Here is a 22,500-nt window from a genome sequence, read left to right as displayed (position 1 = left end):
AGATAAAGAAAGAGACCGGGAGAGAGCCAGGGGGAGTGAATGGTCACACAGGCACATGGCACGATTTTTACAGTATTGTTTAAAAAAAGAAAAACGACAAGAACTATCTAGAGAGAAGCGCTGACATCCCAGAATCCCTGGCCTGTCCATCACAGCTGCCAGAGTCCTTCAAAGTCCCGCTCACTCACTCACCATCCCGCTGTCTACTGCCAACTCTCTAGCTCTCTCTCGGCCCATCTGCCTGCTGTATTCTCTCACTCTCTCTCTCTCTCACCCTCTCTCTCTCTTGTTCCTCTGGTGGTGCTGCAGTAGGCAGAATTCTGCCCAGGCCACTGAGGCACCATATCAGACTCTCTCTGAGTTCTCTCTGAGTCGTCAAGAGTGCTAATGTTCCTGTCAGCCTGCCATTGGAAACACACTTTAGAGCCCCGGGTCACTGGTAAGAACATCTGAAGAAGGAACAGACTCATTTGATTGAGATGACAAAAAATAAAAAAAAGTCTTACTACATACTACAGCATTAGAACCGACACAAAACCAAACGCGGTTGTGGGTGGTGGGGTTTGGAGTCCATGCCTTCCAGTCATGGAGCTGGAACAATAACACCGTTGTTTATCTAAAGAGCGACAGCCACTCCTCCCTTCCCTGTCAAGTCACATCTCGTCACGAACCTTCAAATGAATGAACTGCGGCGGTTTAACGTTGAGTCAATTTAACGGATGAAGTCATTGCTCCTGGACATTTTTTCTTTCTTTGGTTAAATAAACGTAATTAACGAATTCCCGTCTGTGTAAACATCACTTATTATACAGACGGACTGGAGCTGCGGCAATTTAAATCCGAGCCTATTAAGTCAAATAAAATTAAATATAAACCTTGATGTGCAAAGCGATTAATTCGTTCCAATGAAAGTGGAAAAAATTGCTCACAGCGGACCATGTCCTTGCCTAAGAAGATATGAAAGAAACCCCCTTCTCTCCTCCGGGTCGTGTTGAAATCTGGAAAGCATTTCAGTCCAATAAGAGAGAAGCAGAAGAAAAAAAGCTCTTACTCTGCCTGCTTTCCTATTTAGTTTGACAACAGCATTAGGTGCTGGAAACCGCGGGTGTTGACAGTGGGGTGACCCCGGAGACAGCACGCGCTCCCTGCCGCTGACCTTGGCCAGGAGGTAGATGTTGTTTATTTGGTCTTAATGAGGCCCGCCAGATCAGTTAATGGCAGACATCTTAGACCGTTCCCTTCCCTCCTCCCCCCTCATACACACGAGGAGGAACAACAAACACCGCCCTCTCTCCCTCGCTCCCACCACAAACCTCACACATAGACGGACCGGTGGTCCACAGCTGTGTTTTGTTGTCCACCTGGATCATGGTCCTCGGTGACTCCACTGCCCATGAGCCCGCACCCGCAGAGTTCAACAGGATCTCCACCTCGTCGCTGAGCTCTTTGGTTATCCAACAGGGAAATGATAACAGACCTCTCTGGAGGACGTATTAGAGAATGACAGCTGAGCTCAGCTCCCTGGCTAACGAGTGTGTTTGTGTGAGAGCTCCCCCCAGGCCCCAGAAATTCCTCCCCAGCGCTGAATGGTGTGTAGGCAATCCTCAGGGCACCCTGAGCAGTCCTCACACTTACCCAAGGGCTCCTTCTGAGAGACGGCCCCGCCGGGCAGCACTCCCTCGGTCTCTCTCTGGGGGCCCATACTTAGCTGTCCTGTTGAAGGGGCCTCCGAGAGGAAGCAGTGAGGAACGCTTGAACAAACTCGTCACCCCCCCCACCCCCAAGCCAAAAGTTAAAGGCTAATCCAATGTTTGCTAACGTGGCGGTGTCTGGGCGAGAGGCTGCCATGCCGTTCTTTGCTCTTGCAATATCTTGTCACTGATTTTAATCCCTACTGATCTCAGGGCCAAACAATCCTTGGATTTCAACACCCCTCCCTGTTCCCCACTCCAGAATCGTTTCCTCCCCGGCCCCATCCCCCACTTTCCAAGCATGAGCTGCCACCACGAGTGCTGTAGCCGCCGCAAGTTCGCTCCGTGCTGCGCCAGAGCTGCCATGCCTCCAGAGGGTCCTGCAGTACCAACACCGCGACAGCGGAGGCATGCGAGTTGTTGGACGTGGCCCCAGATGTCGAAACCAGGTGGGGGGGTTTACGGGGGTGTCAGACTATTCACCACCCGCAGCCTGTCATGTCGGCGGCTCCTCTGGAGGTAGAAGGGTCAACGGTGGGGCGTTTAGGGGTCGGTGTCTGGTTACCCACGTCCCTGGCTGGACTTCCCTCTCTCCATGTGTGTCGGACTCTCGCGCTGGGTTTTATTGCTTCTAGCCTTGCCCTTTTGGAGCCGTGGGGTGGCTGGGCGATGTAGAGGAATGGGGAGGGGGGTGGTGTAATGTTGCAGAGAGAGTGTGGTCATATGGCCCGGTGGTAAGGCACACCGGGGTCGGTAATGTAACGAGCGGTGATCAAGTGAAAGGGCAACCTGGGCAGGCTGGGAGAGGGAGGGTGCTCAGCCCATCTCCTCACATCTATATTTGATGAGTACAACGTTTTTACAGACAAATTCCACATGGCAAGTGCCGAAGCCCAACTATCTGTAAAATCTCGGCAGGTGGTATGGGGGAGATACATTCTGGAGAAGCGTGATATATGTACCTTTATATCTTTCATGACCATCTGCCCTGGTCTGTGTGTGTGTTGGGAGTGCATGCGTGTGTGCAATGGTTTGTTTATGTGTGTGCGGTTAACCATGAGTTAAATCTCTTAGCTAAGATAGGCCCCCTGTGATCCCCTGTTAAATGGCCACAATCTGGTGTAATTGGGCATGGGTTAAGCCGCTGAACGTTCTCGTCTGTGAGCCCAGATGTGAGGCCAGACCACAGAGGACGAGAGAGAGAGAGAGAGAGAGAGAGAGAGAGAGAGAGAGAGAGAGAGAGAGAGAGAGAGAGAACCAACACATGTGCACAGCGGGAGGGAGAGAGAGAGCGCGCTGAGATGACAGAGAAACGCAGACAGACCCTCAAAGGAAAATGAGTGATAGACCAATAAAAAAAGAGAGAGAAACAGGAAGCGGTAGAGAGAGAGGGAGAGAGAGAGAGTGAGAGAGCAGTAGAGGGGGAGAGATAGAGAGAGAGAGAGAGAAAGATAGGAGAGATAGAGAGGGAGACAGAGAGGGGTAGAAATAGCTACAGGCAACGAAGAGAGAGGGAGCAAGAAGTAGAAAGAGAGAGGGAGGAGAGAGAGAGAGAGGTAGATGGAACGAGAGGGAGTTAAGGGAGAAAGAGAGTGAGTCCTATCTCCTACCTTTCCTAGTATCGATCCTGGTTCCATTCATATTGAGTCAGCCAGGAGGCAAAATCGGGCTCTGTCTCTTCTTTGTGCTGTCATAATAAAGCCATTTATTAACCAGCGTCAACGCTGCTGGTGGTGGTGGAGTGCTCCTTCGCCCACGGTAGCTCTGATTACAGCAGTTCCTCTAAGGGCTCTTAACTGTTTCTCTCACTCACTCTCTCTCCCTCTCTCTTTCTCTCTCTAGACCTCTCTCAGTGCCGCGCTCCTCACTTCTCACCCCGCCAGCAGCACGCCGGGAATCTGCAACTGCCTCCTCGACAGCTCGCACAAACCTAGAAGCATGAAGGACTCTCTCTCCTCTCTCTCTCTCTCTCTCTCTCTCTCTCTCTCTCTCTCTCTCTCTCTCTCTCTCTCTCTCTCTCTCTCTCTCTCTCTCTCTCTCTCTCTCTCTCTCTCTCTCTCTCTCTCTCTAAGCCTCTCTGGCTCTCTCTCTGTCTAGACTCCTCTCTCTCTAGCCCTCTATCACTGTTTTGCTTTGGCGGCGAGCAAATGTGGATGCGTGTGGAGGTTGTCGGGTCTATGGGCGCAAGTATCCCATTACCATTACCTAACACCCCCCTACCCCCCCCCACCTCCACCTCATCACCCACCCTCTCTCCCCGGGAGGCTACGCTGATGTGGCCGCGCGGAGAACGGGTCTGTTGATAAATATATATACTTGTATATTTACATCTCCAGGGGCCAGTAAAGGCGGGGCTGCAATGCATGAGTAGGGGTAGGTAAGTTAGGTTAGAAAAGGATTCTGATTCTTACAATACCACTCAAAACCCATTTAACTGTCAATAATCATATCTATCATCTATCTATTTTTCATCATATCATACGATTATCAAATGTCATCTATTTTTTTCACTTATTCAGGCGTATTGGTCTGAAACGAACGGAGACCAACGGCAGCGGGTTAAGATGGTTTGGGCAGTAGGGGGCGCTGTGGGGCCTCTCAGAGGTCCTGCGCTGCTTGTTTTGTCTGTCTGACAGGCCCAGTCTCCCGGCGGCTTTGATGCGGTGCAGGCCGCGCAGGCCCTGGCCAACGGTTGGTGCGCCCCTGTCACGGGCCGCGTGGAAAGACCCCCCAGAGACCACAGGCAGCTGTGGACGCTCACGAGAGCAGTTGACCTCAGACATGTTGAGCGTGAAGGAGGCCAGCTGATCTTTTCACAAGGCCTCGGGTATCTCTAATGGTGCGGAGGGACGAGCGGTAGGTGGCCCTTCTACTTTACTGCGTGTGTGTGTGTGTGTGTGTGTGTGTGTGTGTGTGTGTTTGTGAAGTGTGTGTGTGTGTTTGTGTCTGTCAGAGTATGAGCCAGAGAGAGAGAGAGAGAGACCGAAAGGGAGAGAGAGAGAGCGAGTGAGCGAGACATAGAGAGGCCAAGAGAGTGAGAGAGAGAGAAAGAAAGAGACAGAGAGAGCGAGCGAGCAAGCGAGAAAAAGCGAGTGAGAGAGAGAGATAAAAGAAACGTTGCTGACAAACTAAATCCCCTTCTCACCACCACACTAGCACATGCAAACAGAAAATAGCCACGGGTGGAAGGCAAAGACATGTCCTTTAAACTCAAGACATTGTTTAGACAACATAATGAACTCTGGTGCTAATGGGGTATGATAAACGCCTGCTGTCCCACTGTGTCCAATAACAACCTGGAGCTCATTGATACAGTGTCCAGAGACCATCATGCATACCGATAGAAACACTCTTGTCTCTGAGTGCTGCAAGTAGAAGGTCTAGAGACAATAACTATTCAATGTAAATAGAGAGTGAAAAGGCTTTATGCAGTTAATACATGCACCCATTCTAACACTCATACATACACACACACACACACACACACACACACACACACACACACAAGCACACACACACACACACACACACACACACACACACACACACACACACACACACACACACACACACACACACACACACACACACACACCAAGGCTGCAATTGAATTCCCTTCTTCAAACTCTGAGTAGACTCACTACGCCTCTTCAGCCAAGGACTTCAAAAGAGCAAAATCCATCTTCTGCAACGCAACCCCAAACTCACAACATGCACTTGTTCATAAACAGTGCCAGCCTTCTCTGCCCTTTTTCACACACACACACACACACACACACACACACACACACACACACACACACACACACACACACACACACACACACACACACACACACACACACACACACACACACACACACACACACACAAAGTAGAACTTTACCAGTCAGCAGGTCCGAGCGTGATAGATGCGGCTCCTGTATCTCACAGCCTGGTGATGCTCTGGTCTGGGCTTTGCTCCGTGGAGTTCTGGCCAGGCGACAACTGAGCTCAGAGGGCCGTAGTGGAACACACACACCCTAACGCACACACACACACACACGCACCACCATAAGGTCCACAAGGGTGGCAGCTAACCGGACAGCTGGCAGCCTTCGAGAGGTTAATGGCTTCTGTTTTTTTCCCCCTGCTGCCTTTCTTTCAAGACACTCCAACACTGTTTAAGGGTCTTTCAAGAGCGGCTCATCTGTGGCATGGCAGCCGTGGAAAAAAGGCTCTCTCTCTCTCTCTCTCTCTCTCTCTCTCTCTCTCTCTCTCTCTCTCTCTCTCTCTCTCTCTCTCTCTCTCTCTCTCTCTCTCTCTCTCTCTCTCTCTCTCTCTCTCTCTCTCTCTCTCTCACTCACTCACGCACTCTCTCTCTCTCTCCCTCTCTCTCTCTCATCCCACTGAGCTCAATTGATTTCTTTGGCCAGGGGGGGGTGGCACCGTATAGCAGCCCTCTCGCCAGCCCCCACAAAGAGAGTGACAGCTCGGTCTGACACCAGCAAATAACATGACTTTAACAGGGTGAGGGAGGGAGGGAGGGAGGGAGGGAGGGAGGGAGGGAGGGAGGCAGGTAGTAGGCGAGGAAGGCAGGGGAAGAGGCGGTGAGGCCGGGAGGGAGGGACAGGGGGTCAGGGAGTATGGAGGTCCAGTGGTCTTTCCTACTAAGAGGTATCTCCCCCTGATGGCCCATCAGTCAGGCCCATGTCGCCCCGCGTCCAAATTGGAGTCGTCGTGTTTGGCTTTCCTAATGCGTCTGCAGCAGACTACACAGTGGAGTTCAAACCGTTTACGGGGATCAGGTTTAACGCGCTGCCCGGACCACAGACGGCCAACAACATTCCATAGGGTATCAGGGTACAGAGGACTGTGAGCATGAGCATATGCATGCATAACCGTGTGCATGTGTACGTCTTTAGTCTACATGGTCTGTATACGTTAGCGCTTATGGGTAGTTACCTCTTTGCGGAGGTTTGGCAGGGTTTAAAAGAGAAAGAGTGTAAAAACAAAGGGATAGAGTCTCTCTTCTTCTATCTACTCGCCATTTTCTCCTCCGAGCCCTGGAAAACGGTGTGTGGTCTCCACATGTCTGTACCCTGTCTGTCTGTCCGTCCGTCTGGACACCAGGAGGTAGGTGAGAATATAGTGTCTTCATCAGAGCCAAACCCCTTCCTACTCCTTAGCCAAGCCACAACGACCCGCTTCTCACTAGTAACTCTTGAAATGACCCGGGGATCTCCGTCTGCAGGGCTGACGCTGATGACTTATGGCTGTGGGACTGCTGCTCAGGGAGGTGGGGGGGGGGGGGAGAGGGGCCGATCGGGGGCTGTTTATTCAAACTGTGCCGAGCCATCCAAACAGTCAGCTGCTACGCCGCCTCCCATGTCAAGAGCCACACACAGCTCCATGCAAGGAGTCGCGGTTTCGGGGTGTAGCGGTTGGTGGTGGTGTCGGGGTGGGAGTCCGACAATGTGATCCCCCCCCCCCCGATGGGCAGCGGCTGCCCCAGGCTCAGGTTGCGGCGGGGAACAATGCCTCCTCTGTCCTGAGCACCTCTCCGACCACCACCACCACCACCACCACCACCACCACCACCACCACCACCACACCCACCATCGCTCCTGGGTGGGTGCATGGAGACCAGGGACAGACCTGTTCCGCGTCAAGACCTGGCTGGGCGGGGTCACACATCAGAACGCCACCTCCATCGCAGACCACGCCAACGCCGCCGCACTCCGTTAGCCGAGCGCGGGGAGTCTTAAGGGCTGAGGCGCTTCCATGTTGGGACTTCCCCAAACATCCCCTCCAAGCACTCTGTCAACCCCCACCCCCCCCCCCCCCCCCCCCCCTCCAACCCTCTGATGCCTCATCATCTCTCATCCGCTGGCCTGGCTGGCTGGCCTCCATGCGGGCTCAGCCAGACGCTCAGTACCGGGCCCCCGCTACAACAGAGCCCTTTAGTCCTTCCTCGGGAGAAACAAGAGAGCCGTCCCTGGGGGGGCTTTTGGTGGTTTTGTGTGACGCTGTTTACAGTAGAATGTGACATGTGGGATAAAGAGCGGTGTCAGAGGGGGCCGGTGGTGGTGGAGCTGGTGGTGGTGGTGGTGGAGGGGGGGGTGGAACCCCTGAAATCGAATAGCTCCCGCCAGGAGCTGCACAATCTCTAACAGATGGCGACAGTCCGGATGATGTTGATGCGTTTGGGCAAGCTGAGAAGGACCGCGGGCCAAGAGAGCCAGTGATGTTGAAACCAGTGGGGGGGGGGGGGGGGTGGGGTGGGTAGGCGGAGGTGGGGGTGATAAAATGGAACATTTTGCAGTTTGTTAGGCGCAGTTTATGTGAAACGCACATGCTTTCAATTTCCTTTACAACATCCTTGCGTAACGCTATACACCGCCATCATCCACCCAATAAATCACTGCCTTTTCAAGAGCACGGTGTACATATGAATAGGGGGATGGCATTACTGTCTGTCACAATGGTATCCGGGCCCCATGCATCAAATGCACTCGAAGATCAGTACTCGGAATTCAGGATAAAGGTCTGGGCCTTGATTGGGATGCGAGACGGAATCAACCACGAAACACATGCCAGGTATTGTGTGTTTGAAGGGTACATGTTGCTCACAAACTGGCTCTGTACACCATCTCATCAACCCTGAGGTCGGCCCGTTTTCTCACTGCACGTGTTTGAGAATCAGAGACACACTGAGGTTAACCTCTACTCTGCAGGGTGCAATTGAAGCGTCAATTGCAGTCATTTATCCTGACCAGAGCCTAACCAAATTTATCCCGCTCTCTCCCTCTGTTTTTAGTTGTGACTGTACTGGATCGCTCTATGCAAAAGGCCCTGTTCTTAGAGCAGCACAGGGAACCAGAAGAGAAGGAGATTCTCCTTTCTGAACTCTCTGAACTTGTTGAGAGAGTTAATTTAAAGGCTCATGGGGAGTACAAAAGTTTGCGTCCTACTAAGAGCCCCTAATATTTTTTCAGCAATGGAATAACTAACACTCGTTATACAGCCACGGTGGTCATATATTTCCTACAGGGGATAAATGTATACATTATAAGTGTTTGAATGTTTCTAAAAAGGAAAATGTGTGAGACAAAATATTTAGGTTGAAACCTTCCACATTACTGTAGGACACTGTTTCATAAAAGGTGCCGGGGCGACGCTTCATATGTTTTACCCACTGAACATAAATAAACTAATACATTCTAAATATAAACAGCATAAATATACGCTGTTATCCGCTGTATATTCTAGGCATGACGCTCTTGCCAATTCACTGAGTAAATCCGGTCAACAGCAATCACAATCTGGGAAAACTATCCATGGTGCTACTCCCACCAGAGCTTGACACTGTCATGTAAGCCTGCAAAGCTGCCATTTTGTATTCCTGATGCACAAGGTGTGAGCCAAATAAACCGGTGGCATGGATATGAATATGATAGACAGTGGCTGATGGACATGGGCCGTTGGGAGGGGAGATAATGGCTACCTCTAGCCTTAGGTGGTGTGAACGGCCACCCTGTCCTCGCAAAGACAAACGCCTCTACCGTAGGGATCAACTCACCTCTACCATGGGGACCATCTCACCTCTACCGTGGGGACCATCTCACCTCTACCGTGGGGACCATCTCACCTCTACCGTGGGGACCATCTCAGCTCTACCGTGGGGACCATCTCACCTCTACCGTGGGGACCATCTCACCTCTACCGTGGGGACCATCTCAGCTCTACCGTGGGGACTATCTCACCTCTACCGTGGGGACCATCTCACCTCTACCGTGGGGATCAACTCACCTCTACCGTGGGGATCATCTCACCTCTACTATGGGGATCAACTCACTTCTACCGTGGGGACCATCTCACCTTTACCGTGGGGATCAACTCACCTCTACCGTGGGGATCATCTCACCTCTACCTTGGGGATCAACTCACCTCTACCGTGGGGATCATCTCACCTCTACCGTGGGGATCAACTCACCTCTATCGTAGGGACCATCTCACCTCTACAATGGGGACCATCTCACCTCTACTGTAGGGACTGTCTCAGCTCTACTGTAGGGACCATCTCACCTCTACTGTAGGGACTGTCTCAGCTCTACTGTAGGGACCATCTCACCTCAACCTTAGGGCCTATCTCACCTCTCCCGTGGGGACCATCTCACCTCTACCATAGGGACCGTCTCAGCTCTATCTCACCTCAACCTTACCGTGCAAACGCCTTTAACTACTGGTATCGCTCAATATCATTCCTCCAACCCAGTGTTTCTTTCACCAGTGCAGAATCTAAACACACAAGAGATTACACACATAAGCTCTGGCTCTAAGAAGGCCGCACTAATTGCAGCTAAACGTATATACACTACTTAGCCGAGGCCAACAGAACAAATGTTCCCTTTCTATCGTCGACATAAACATTGTTTTTGTAACCCAAGACGGATTCCTGAGTCAACTGAGCGTGCCCACATAAATCCTTCTTTACCTAAAGCCACTGAGAGGGTGCCACGGGCGGTTAGCGAGAGACGGCGCAGAGAGCCGGGCTTGTGCATTACAGAGCGGTTTACCATTCGATTCTGAACATTAGACCACGACATATCTCCCCCTGATAGGCTCCAGGGGCGGAGGGAGAGGGGGGCGGGACTGAAGAACTGGCCAGGAAAAGAAGGCTCTTTGACTTTGATCTCTGGAGTGCGGCCAATTTATATGTTTTGGTTTGAGACGCAGGCCTTTAATTTGGGCCCTGATGCGTTCCAGCCTCTTTAGGGTTTAGCATGGCATGTCGGATATAGGAGTGTTTACACAGCACCCCTCCTCCTCCCCCCGCTCTCCTGGTGCTGAAATAAGTGCATTAAGATGGATGGATTTACTTAGTCTTCAACCTCAGGACTTGGGGAAACAAACTCTGAATGACCTCTTTGTTTTTGGGGAGATGAGGGAGATTGTGACCAAAGTGCTCTGTGTGGACGTATGTATATATGTATGTGTGTGTGTGTGTGTGTGTGTGTGTGTGTGTGTGTGTGTGTGTGTGTGTGTGTGTGTTGGACTGTGCATGTTTGTGTGTTTGTGTGCGCGCCTGTGTGTGTGTGTTTGCGTGTGCCTGTGTGTGTGTGTGTGTGCGTTTGTCCAGAGCACCATCAGACCAAATCACGGCTCGATCTGCTTCGATAGCCGTCTAAAAAACCTGCAATCAGCGATGACACAAGGTGGAGACCCACTAGGTCAACCAGGTGTTGATTGGTTTACGTAAAGCGGAAACCAAAACAATCCAAAGGGATTTTGATTTCTACCCAGAAGGAATCATAATTGCAGATAAACTAATCGCTACGGTATACGAGTGGCTACTCTTGCAATCCTGTCCACAAAGGCCTGGCCAGCCCTCAGGTCCATACTCCAGCTGTTGTTGCTGTAGCAGGAGTGAGTGAATAAGAATGTGTTCTCCTACCTGGCCACCTTTTATATGAAGGTTCAAATAAGCAGATCGATTACTCCAGTCCCCCCTTTCTCTCTCTCTCTCTCTCTCTCTCCCCCTCAATCCCCATCCCCATTCCCCCCTCCACCTCATGTAAAAGTGTGTGTGCGTGTGTGTGTGTGTGTGTGTGTGTGCGTGTGTGTGTGCGTGTGCGTGTGTGTGTGTGTGTGTTATTGGCTGCATGTGTCAAAGCATTGGCCGGGGCTCTCTATTGGCATTGGAGTGACAGTAAAGCAGCCAGCGGCTCCTCTTTTGATTGGTCGGTCTTTTGTCTGGCCGTGTCAACCGATGAGGCATGGGGCGAGAAGCCTCTCTCCATGTTCATGAGATACATCGTCTCACTCCTTCTGCCTCCCTCTCCCTCTCTCTCTTTCTCTCTCTCTCCCTCTCTCCCTCTCCCTCTCTCCCTCTCTCTCTCTCTCTCTCTCTCCCTCTCCCTCTCCCTCTCTCTCTTTCTCTGTCTCTCTATCTCTCTCTGTTTGGAGGATCTGTCTGAAGAGTGATGCGAGTATGTAAGAGAGAGGGGGGAGCATCAGGGGGGACATAACAGAGGATATCAGGCTTCCTCTACCTCTTAAGGACACATCACGCGCTGGGCTGGAAGACTGTTATAAATCGGCCTCACTTTAACCCCACCGGTTGCATTACAGCTCACACTGCAGTGGCCTCTTGAGCCTTGGTTTTCATATCGTTAAACAACGGGGCCATGTTAGGATATTAATACGCCATAATAACCTCATAAGAAAGTGAAGTAGGATGGTAATAATAATAAATAATAACCATACAAAGTGACTGTACAGCACAGAACGCAATGAGTGAAGGCAGGGTCATCTCGCGGGGTCGTCTGGGGTCACACAACACAGGCCACATCCCCTGCCTCTCGGACACACAGGTCACCGGGAGGTCAGAGGGGGACTATACCTAGCTTGTAAATCGACCCCGGGCCGCTAGCGAAGAAAGGCCGGGACAGCCACCCTTTCCTGTCCATCTGAATGAGTTGTGTGTGTGGGGAGGGTGGAGGAGTGTCGGGGACTGGGTGATTTGTGGGGCGATTGTTGCGTTGTATATCACTAGAGATTAGGGCAGGTGGCGGCCGCGTAGCCTTGAGGTGCTACGGCTTCCTCCCCCGCTCCTGCCCTCCCACCCTCCCTCCCTCGACAACCAACCAACCCCCTCTGAGGCAATGGAGAGGGGGAGTGAGAAAGACAAACACGAAAGAGAGAGACAAGCTCCTCACTGTGTTAGCATATCGCACGGACCTCAACGCTCTCCCCCGACCGGGCGCTTCACTATTGAGCCGTTTGGTCGTTTGGTGATATCAACCGCCAAGAAAGACAAAAGGTAACTTCTCAACTCAAAAAAAACATCAGCACTCGCAGTTTATGAAGGTCTGCATCGACCCATATATCCAGTACCATATTCTCAACCTCCGTCCCTCTCCTTCCTTCCCCTCCTCCTCCTATCCGATGAAAGACTCAAGCTGTTCAAGCTTTACGCTCACTTCACTGGCCCGGCCGGCGCCCTTCCCCCGCCACCGCCCCGGTTCACCGCTTCGTTATCACGTTAGCATCAGTTACAGCGCGTCGGAATCTGCGCCTCAGAACCACTTACAACAACACTGTCTACCCCATCAACCCCCCCCCCCCAACCCCCCCCCCCGCCCCCCCACCCAAGTGCCCTAGAGTCTGAGCTCACGTCCCGCGCCGGGCCAGACACCGCCGCCACTGCCTTCGTTAAGAGGGAAGTGGCTCGGAGAGATCTGTCAACCCGAGCGGAAAGGCAGTCGATCTTACAGCGGAAAAACAGCCTGAAGTACTCCTTCAGAACGCCGCCGCCGCCGCCGCCGCTGCCATGAATGCGGACTTAATAAAGCCGCCTGCCCGTGGAATGATATCTGTGTTATGCAACACTTTTTTGGCAGGAGCAAAGATGTGAATTATATATAACTGGGCTATATTGTCTGCCTCAGAAGAGAAAGAAAAACAAATCTCTGTATGGAATCAAATGATACGGCTATATATTACAGGACGTGAATACGGCAATCAACAAAAATAGGAAAGCTAAATAAATCCGGATTTATGACAATGTCTCGTACGGATATCTGTTTCAAATTATTTGTTGAAAGTATTTTTTGAGATCTTGTGAGGGCATTAAGGTGGTTTTCCCAGTACAAATACCACCAGCTTTCTCCCCCACACAGATAATATCCACCGTAGCGGACACCAGGGAGCCTCCTCCCTTTTGGGTTCATCCGCGCTCGACAAATACCGTCAAATGTGTTTATCTGGTGCTTTACACTGACTTAACCGAGTTTCTGCCGGTGTGGCCAGGGGAGGGGGGGGGGGGGGGGGGCGCAGTATCATGACTGATGGGGCCTGTATCCCGGTGACAAGATATAAGCCCCCGGGGATGTGGCTTTAATCATCTGATAGAGCTGCTCCACTGAGCTGCTGCTGCTGTCCTGAAGCTGCCCGGTTGATGATACCCCGGCATCGCTCCGTCAACTTCCCCCCTAAAACTCCACCAGACTTCACCCTGCTAGGCCTCTCCCCGGACAAATCCCTTTTGCACGTCCCCCCCCCTTCACAAACACAAATACACACCCGTACACGCACACACGCGCACAGCCATAACAAGGCTTTCACTACCCCAGGCACCTTGAAAGCCGTTTAGGCTTTGGAGGGACTTTGTTTTTTTAGGCCCTGATAAGACTTTGGCAGCCATTTTTCTTTTTGTTTGGTTTGGTTTTACGGCGTACAATTTCTCCCGGAGAGTAAATGAATCAGATTAGCGTGGTTGACACCTGCGGGGCTCTCCTTGGCAGCTGCAGTAATCACACGGCTAACGTTCAGCGGCAGCAAGCTAATGGAGGTAGCGTCTGGACAAAGTGAACGCACACCGAGAGTCGAGATGTCGGGAGAAAAACAAGAAAAGCCAAGAAAGAAAAAAGGGTATCTCTAGGACAGACCGTACAAAGCAGATGGTGGAGGGGGGGAGGTGTTCGCCAGACAATTACTATTTATTATTATCAATGAAAAACTGCTGTTGTTTAAAATTGCAACAAAAAAAAGGGAAGGGACACGGTCATCAAGGCCATTCCTACGAGCGGTAAACTGATAATATAATACTGAAAAGACACTTTCAGAGATAGAGTGTACAGAGCTCGGACAGTATTTGGTTTCCTGGCATCACTATATTGTGGTTATAGCTTCAATATACAGTGTGACATCTTCTGTATCAAATTCAGGGGAATATCGAATTTGGGAAAGTCCCCATAAAGTATTGTCCTGCTGAATGTCAGCGGTTTCAGTGCTGCGGTTACAGACGCATCAATCAACACCAGAATATGGTTGAATCATGTTTCTAGGTTTAAGGCATTTGGGCTTTCCTTGACGCTAAACATTAAGCCCGAAAAAACCGGTCTACCTACGCCTTCCAACAACGAAAGTACCACTGCAAATGACAAAGAATCTACTATTTGGCAAATATTGACCTTCACCTCCTTCCAAACAAGACCCCCTGTCGCTTTGAGGGGATATTTTGGTGCCAGCTGGTAATCCCCTCTGACCATAACACACTCGCTCTGTTAATCGACACGACCCTCGACCAAAACACCAGAGCTCCCTGTTCCCTTTGGACCTGCGTTCTTCTGCTTGGCCTTTAAAACAGCAATATACATTAGCATACGACAGGAGAAGAGGAGGAAGGGGAGGAAGAGAGGTGGAGGAGGAGGAGGAGAAAAATAGAAAAGAAAGACATTTAAATGGTAATAGAGGCCAAGAGAGCCCAGAGAGGGCACATTCGGTGTACCGTTTCCCCCCCTTGCCATGTCCTTTAACGGGGTGAGTGAGAAAGACAGAGAGAGAGAGAGAGAGAGAGAGAGAGAGAGAGAGAGAGAGAGAGAGAGAGAGAGAGAGAGAGAGAGAGAGAGAGAGAGAGAGAGAGAGAGAGAGAGAGAGAGAGAGAGAGAGAGAGAGAGAGAGAGGGCAGGCCGCTGTTGATTTAGTCCGCACAAAGGGGGCCTTAATCCTTTGAGGGGAAGCAAATCTGGGCAACAGAGGAGCGCCTTGAGAGGCAAAGCTCCCCGTCAGGAAGCGCTATTGAAACCCCGCCGACGGACTCCGCCATTCAAGGCCCTGCAGGGACTCGAAGAGCAGCATGTTGGGAATGTGTTGGGGGGGGGGGGGGGGGGGGGGGAGAACAGGGGGGAAAGGCCAGAGGGGAGGGGAGGTTATGTATACAAGGCACTATCGCCCACTGATCACCGCTGTGTCTGCCACTGTTCTGAGGGAGGGTTGTAACCTCTGCCCACTACCCCGCCCTGTTGAGTTACTACACCCGCACCAACCCCCCCCCCCCCCACCCCCCACCCCCAACATCACAGAGGAATGTCCATTCGCACCCACCATGACACCAGGGGTCAGGAGAAATGGGGGTGGTATTTAACAGTAAATTAGTGACTTGTTAATGAGGTCACGTGTGGTGTCGGCGCACTGAGGCTATAAACAGATAAATACAGGCTTTACTGCCCCCTAACAAACCCACACACAAAACACAAATACACACACACACACACACACATTCGTCTGGTGATAAAAACATGGGCCGAACAAGGCGGTTTCCTGCCTCTTTCTCAACACAGAAGGGACATCAAGCAGCCATGTTGACGCTCACAGTACAACATCACAAGGAATAAGTAAAGGGCAAAGCAATGATCCATTGGTCGACATCCAGCTCACCTTTTTAAGCATAACTTTTGAAGCACATATGTCAGTGTATGGCTTCATGCTAATCCATGTGGTGTTTATTTCATGGTCGTGGGATCAACGATGTGTAATAATGACCGATTCAGATTCTGTATATTGATGATTATAAAGAATATCACCAAGACATTTACAAGCATTTCAAAACACAAGTAGCAGTAATAAACTATTTAGCATTCACATTTCAGATTATTGAGCAAAATAGTAAAATCCTTTACCTTTGACTGCAGCTGTACTGAAAAATTTCTCCGAACCGGCATCGGAAACCTGCAAGATGCAAAAAACAAAACAGAAAGAATGTAAGAAAATTGCTGGAAAAAGGTAAGGAGCTGTCTAGAGCAAAACAACCGGTATTTCACGTGTACGCCACTTGATGGCAATGTTGGTCCTTGCCAAAACAACTCACTCCTTCCCTCACCTCTCCGCCACCTAAACAGGACCATGGCGTTGCTGTATCACAAGGAATCGCACACTGACAGGACTTAGATAATGGGCTGAAACGGCTAAGTCAAAGACGAATTGGCTAAATCAACGCATGACCTCCATAAAAAGATGGCCTGGTCGTATGGTAGTACCAACCAGTGATCAGGGGGTGGGGGGGAGGTAAGGTCGGGGCAACAGCCAGTACATGGTCAGAAAACCTCATCGAGATATTGTTTTATAATGCAATACAAGGCCGATATAAGAATAAAACGTGCGTTATGAAGCGGATGATGAATGATGATCTACGTGTCCTGCATAATAGCCCGGTGGTTATGGTGCTGGCCACACGTTTCAAAAATAATGTTTAAAAACAGGCAAGGCATGTGTTTGTATCGTCTACTATTTAGTTGTTCACCTTCCATTCATATAAACTACATTTGATATTTAGGCCCATTGTATACAGTCCTACTGACAGAATATGTCCAAACCATACGCATTGCGTGCGATGCAGCTCAGTCTTTTTATTCAGATTCCAGAAGGCGAGTATTCGCAGAAAGGGAATGAATCAAAAAATGTCATCATCTTTTGGGGGTATTTCAATCTCTTATTGAATGGCCTTGAAATAAAGAAATAAGTCTGTTATTCGTTATAGTCCCACAGCGACTTGATGTAAACACCGCAGGGGAAGCCTGAATGTCAGTGGAAATAAGTGACAGACAATATATAAAACAGTTGTTCTCGACATTGCACACACATTTCCCCCCCCAACAGAATACAATAAAAAAGCATGATCCAATACGAAGATCCACACGACAGACACCTCGCATACCTTTAATGTGGTTGCCAAGACGGCAAATAAGTCTGGAAAGGACTTTCGTTGTCTATGAAATAGATCTCCTTTCACATTCTGCTTTCCAAACGATTTAATCCACACTGCGGTGTCGAGGTCTATTCCTTTTCAAGTCGACAATAGCCACGAGAAGAGAAGAAGCATTTCCAAGGCGAAAAATCCCAGCGTAAAAGAACCAAGAAAGCGCTCACAAAGCTACTGCGCCTTTTGGACAAAGAGAAGCATGTGTCTTGTCATGGAGAGCTTCGGCAATGTCCCTTCTAGAAACGAAGAGGAAAAAAGCCCGTGCAGACGTCTTGCCTTCCTTATCCGGAAAGAACAATCGGCGGCAATGTTGGCGTACGTTTTCCTTACGAATGTATCCGCAATATGGAAACAGAGCGAGATGACCCGGGTTGCGTGGTGCGCTGAGCGGCTGCGTCCCCGGAGCGCTCACACAGACGGAGCAACAATCCAACAAAGCGCGCACACACACACACACACACACACGCGCGCGCACACACACGAACACACACACACGGACGCACACACCACTTTCAAGAAGACAAAAAAATCCCACCAGCGTAGCCTACGGACGATATTCAAAAGTAAAAGCCCTCTTTCGATATGTGTTGCGTTGTTTTTGGAGGTAGCGGGGAAGCGTGTCCTGTGGTCTGCGACGGTTCCTTGGCAGACAAGAAGCTCTCCTCATCCGCTCCAAGCACCAGACAAACTCCCATTCATCCCAAGGTCTGGCCGCTGGAGTGCTGCTGCTGCCTCGACGACGCACGGGGTCCTCCCACTTCCTGATTCCGATCTTTACTTGGGGACTGAACCCTCACTACAACCACCCCGCTTATTCTTGTTCGTCTTCACAACAGCACAAACAAACGCGTTTTTCCCCTCCGATGTCGTCAACCCCGATCACGGCTCCAAAAGAGTGTATGGGTTGATTTGACGTTTGCTTGCTTTAACGGACGCACGGCAAAACGACCCGGGGAGTGGAGGAGTGGAGAGAAAACGACAGAAAGAGAGAGAGAAAGGGAGGGAGAGGGAGAAGGAGAGCGAGAGAGAGGGGGAACGCGCGCAAGCGAGCCAGGAGGGTGGGAGGCGGAATGGGGAGGTACTGAGACAGAATGATTCTTTCTTTGAGCCTCTCTCCACAGAGTGAGATGATGTCAGCGGCTAATGAATTCCCCAGTAGGGTGCTGCTGCTACCGCGAGGGGAGGTAAACAAAACGCTCTTTATAAACCGCCTGCACCTCCTCTCACACCGATCACAGCCTGCCGTCTTCCTGTTGGATAAACTCCCACTCCCCTGTCCCGGAGCGAGGTCGCGCTGCCTGCCATGCACCACGAGCACAACGTTGGCGTTTCAGCCTTCAATTTGAGCTTCGTGGCTGCCCGAAGCTAAACGGATAGACCCCACAACAACAACTTAAAGCCTCTTTAAAAATAAAACTGCTACAAAAACGTAGTAGCGCACGTTTAGCGTTATAACTGTTTACAGACATGTCTCGCCAAAATGTTGACACCACACAACAGAGTCTGGGTTTAAAGGGGATCACTGGTTTAAAGCTGAAAGCTCATCTGGTGAGATTTAAGTCTTCTGGAAAGTAACGTGTACTGGCTAAGCTCCTCCAGCCAATAGACACCAAGAGCGATTCAAACAATCTCCGGTGAGGGAAAATCCTCTTAATAGCAGGCACGCCACACACACACACACACACACACACACACACACACACACACACACACACACACACACACACACACACACACACACACACACACACACACACACACACACACACACACACACACACACACACACACAAAAGCTTGTCTAATGAGCATTAATCTGGGATCCAGCAGTTCTACTATGTCATGGCAGGACTTCCGGGTGGAGGCGACACAGAGCCCGGGCCAGGAGCCCAGAACAGAAGGGGCAGAGTTTCGCCTTGTTTCAGAGTTATGCCTTGTTTCAGAGATATGGAAATATTCTACCAAAGAGAGACTGATATGCGCAAGTAGACTTGGCTCCACAAGGGAATTTCAATGAGTGTATTTCTAAAGTGGCCGATAAATACAGTGTTGATTTGAAAACGTTGCTGTTTCTACGGTCGACTAGAGCCCGGCCGAGTTTGTGTTTGCTGTGAATAGCCAATTACGTGCCTACAGATGTCGCTTCCATCAACATGAATGGGCAAACAATTATGAAGCCAAAGAAATCGAAAATCCCCGGTTCACCCACATTTGAGCTTGTCTAACATCAGACTTTAGCTGTGTTGTCTTCAAGTCTGATTTGAGAGACTAAATGAGCATTAACCTACTGGCAGCCAAGTCAATGGATGGAGAATAGAATCACATTGAGAAAATATAACCTCTTTCTCTTGCTCTCTCCACTCTCAGCTGACCCAATCACATGGCAGCCCCGGAACAGGTCTAAGCCCCTCAGTTTGGATGCTAATCTGCCCTCTTCCCTCGCTAACTGGAGGATAAACGATAATTTGCCTGCGCTAGTGCTCACTTCAAACCCATGTCAATCACGACTCCCTCGGCCTGCGTAAACACAACCCCCCCCCCCCGCCCCGTGTTACATCAGAACTTCTTCAGCTCCCCCTGCTGCTCTTCTGATGTCAAGGATTTAGAATCTCTCTTCAAAACATGAATCTGCTCTTCATGGATCACGTCTTCAGGGTAACAGCCGAACCGAGTCGCGGCCACATCGGTCAGTATGTGTGCGTGAGGTTAGGTGAGCTGTATATCCCGTGGCAGGAAGAGTGGAGGGAAACGTACACCAAGCATGAGGTCGGAAGTTAGGTTGCCTGGATACCCAGGTGAGCATATCGGGGGGGGTGGGGGATGGGGGTGTTTCTGGGTCAGGTGGTCCTGAGGAAGGACCGCCAGAGCTCCAGTCGATAACACCACTCCATGTCATTCTTACAGGTGGGGACGCTTTGATATTTTTCTTTTCATCTTCTTTTTTTTTTTTTCAAACCCTTCATTGCATAGACTTGAAACTTGGAAAATACCGTTCAAAAAACCCTAATCATTAAAGTGCAACAACATGTAATTGATCGACCTTGGTTTGCGAGTAGACCAGCCACAAGGTCACATGGTAAATAATGACAGGGGGTGGGGGGGGGGGGGGAGTCGATATAAAGATAATAGCAAAACCAGTTAAAGCATGTCTTACATTAGCTGCAGATGTAGCGACCGTGTGGTAACCATTATAGAGCCGGCGTTCTCACGTTTTATGTGGGGAGTGCGAAAACGCATCGAGAGCTTCGGGTGGTTTGGCTTCGACTTCATTACACGGCGGTGAGATATGTATTTATACCACTGCCGCTGCCTTCCACAGAAAATGGCAACCAGGCCCTCACTCTCTGTTTATCTCTCCCGCGACCGAGGCCCCGATGCTGTGGCTGCCTCAAAAGCGTAAGCAGCTACGAGCGCCTCGAACCGCACGCCGTCCTACACCGCCATTATCAGATTTAACAGCGGGCCCGCGAGTCTGTTATTACAGCGCAGCCGTCGAACAATCGCCGCATGGAATCTCTCGCTTCCCGTTGTCTTTAATTCAGACGAAAGAGCGGACCGAAATGAAAGTGAACACAAAGACAGGACTCCCGTCGCGTTATTCGACGGAATAAAATAAAAATAAAGAAATCAATGAGGCCCTCGCAAGAGACTGAAATGGCGGCATCAAAAGCGGCGTCTGGATTCGTGCAATGTGTCACAGTAATTGCTGCCTGTGAGTGTAAGTCCCTGTCTACAGACCGTCAGCGGCGAGCTGACATTTTGTCATCTTTTATTCCATTTTTTCTTTCTTTCTCCACTTCAAAGCAAACCAGAGGCAGACCCCCAACCCCCCCCCCCACCCCCCTACGGCTTGTAGCCGTGGCTTCAATTTACAGGACCCTCTTTTGCTAGATTACAGGAGACAAGGCTGTCCCTTCTGAGCAAGAAGCCTGGCCGACGTCTTTCCACAACGCCCCTCGCTAAAGAAGAAATCTGTGATGAGTTTAGCGTGAGAGACGTACATGTCATATGTTAAGAGCAGTTATTAAATCCACCATTTGCTACAGAGCTCTCTCTCTCTCTCTCTCTCTCTCTCTCTCTCTCTCTCTCTCTCTCTCTCTCTCTCTCTCTCTCTCTCTCTCTCTCTCTCTCTCTCTCTCTCTCTCTCTCTCTCTCTCTCTCTCTCTCTCTCTCTCATTCTCCTTTATTCACGCCAGATTGGGATGTGGAGTCGAGGCCGGGGAGTCTTGTACTATTTTTCATTTATATTTAATTCAATTTTCAAATTAATTTCATATGGCGCTGACTGATAATCTGCATTCATGGGCCGAGAGCTCTTTGTGATTCACTTGGTGCCTCTTGGAGTTTTGATGCCCTTCCAAACAAATTAAATCAAATGCTTCTCAGTTATTAATATTAGAAAATCCAAGCATGTGCCAAATGGACTTTTATATTTGAGCAAAGTGGTAACAAAAGGCTTACATTAGAACATCAGCATGAACGACAGTAACACCGCCAATTTTGATTGAACTTTGTATATTCTCTCAAGGTGGATTTCTTTTTTGTAATGCCGTCACTCAAATATGAAGGTAGACCTCATTGTTACCAAGCAACACGTTCCCAAAGCATACTTTATACACATTTTTTTTAATGCAAGTTTCTAAAATGGGCTCATGCACACAAACAGGAACTAACATCGGCTTGTTAATGACGGAGGCGATATAATCAGTCCATACATAGGGTTGGAACAACAGCGATGAATTTCACACGGACCCTCGCAGCTAATGTTTGTGTTGGCGCCGCGCCAGGGGCCGTCCGTCTGATGCCAATGTTTATGTGCACGGGGTTGGTGGTGTTGCGGATTAATTGTGTTTACAAGTGCACTATTTTCCATCTTCTCCTGTTAAATGAGATTAAAATACACCCTGAGAAAATTGGGTGGATTTAAATTCGCCAAGGACAAACTGTTTCCTCAACGACCAAACCTGTTATGCGTGATTACGATTTCCGTAGGCTTGGTGGCTTGTTGATTTGTACAGAATGTGACGGGATCATGCCCTCTTTGTTTTTTTGATACTTGATATCTGGCATAACGCATCAAAATAGCTTAAGCTCACACCCGTGCATGCATGCATGCAAACACCGAAAAACCAGCTTCCGCATACAAACACGCACAAATCCACACGTACTAAGAACTACCAACTGCTCAACCCCCTTCCCCCATTGGCAGTCTTTTGAAGACAGGCAGGACAGGGTTTTCCTTTTAACTGTCATTACATCCAACCTTATCTCCAGAAGACTACGCGT

At 50.0% G+C, this 22,500-nt stretch overlaps 1 protein-coding gene across 1 annotated transcript in view; it reads right to left on the bottom strand.

Moving 5' to 3' along the window:
• Positions 1 to 22,500, bottom strand: part of auts2a (activator of transcription and developmental regulator AUTS2 a) — a 265,666-nt gene that overhangs the window by 22,774 nt on the left and 220,392 nt on the right. The window contains exon 5 of the mRNA XM_056594279.1: positions 16,136 to 16,184. Coding sequence (XP_056450254.1) covers positions 16,136 to 16,184 — 49 coding nt within the window. The remainder of the gene's footprint in view (positions 1 to 16,135; positions 16,185 to 22,500) is intronic.

This window comes from Gadus chalcogrammus, chromosome 7 (genome assembly GCF_026213295.1).
Source record: "Gadus chalcogrammus isolate NIFS_2021 chromosome 7, NIFS_Gcha_1.0, whole genome shotgun sequence".
Taxonomy (NCBI): Eukaryota; Metazoa; Chordata; class Actinopteri; order Gadiformes; family Gadidae; genus Gadus; species Gadus chalcogrammus.
Note: the sequence above shows the minus strand (reverse complement) of the source record. Positions and strands in the feature narration are given on the sequence as shown.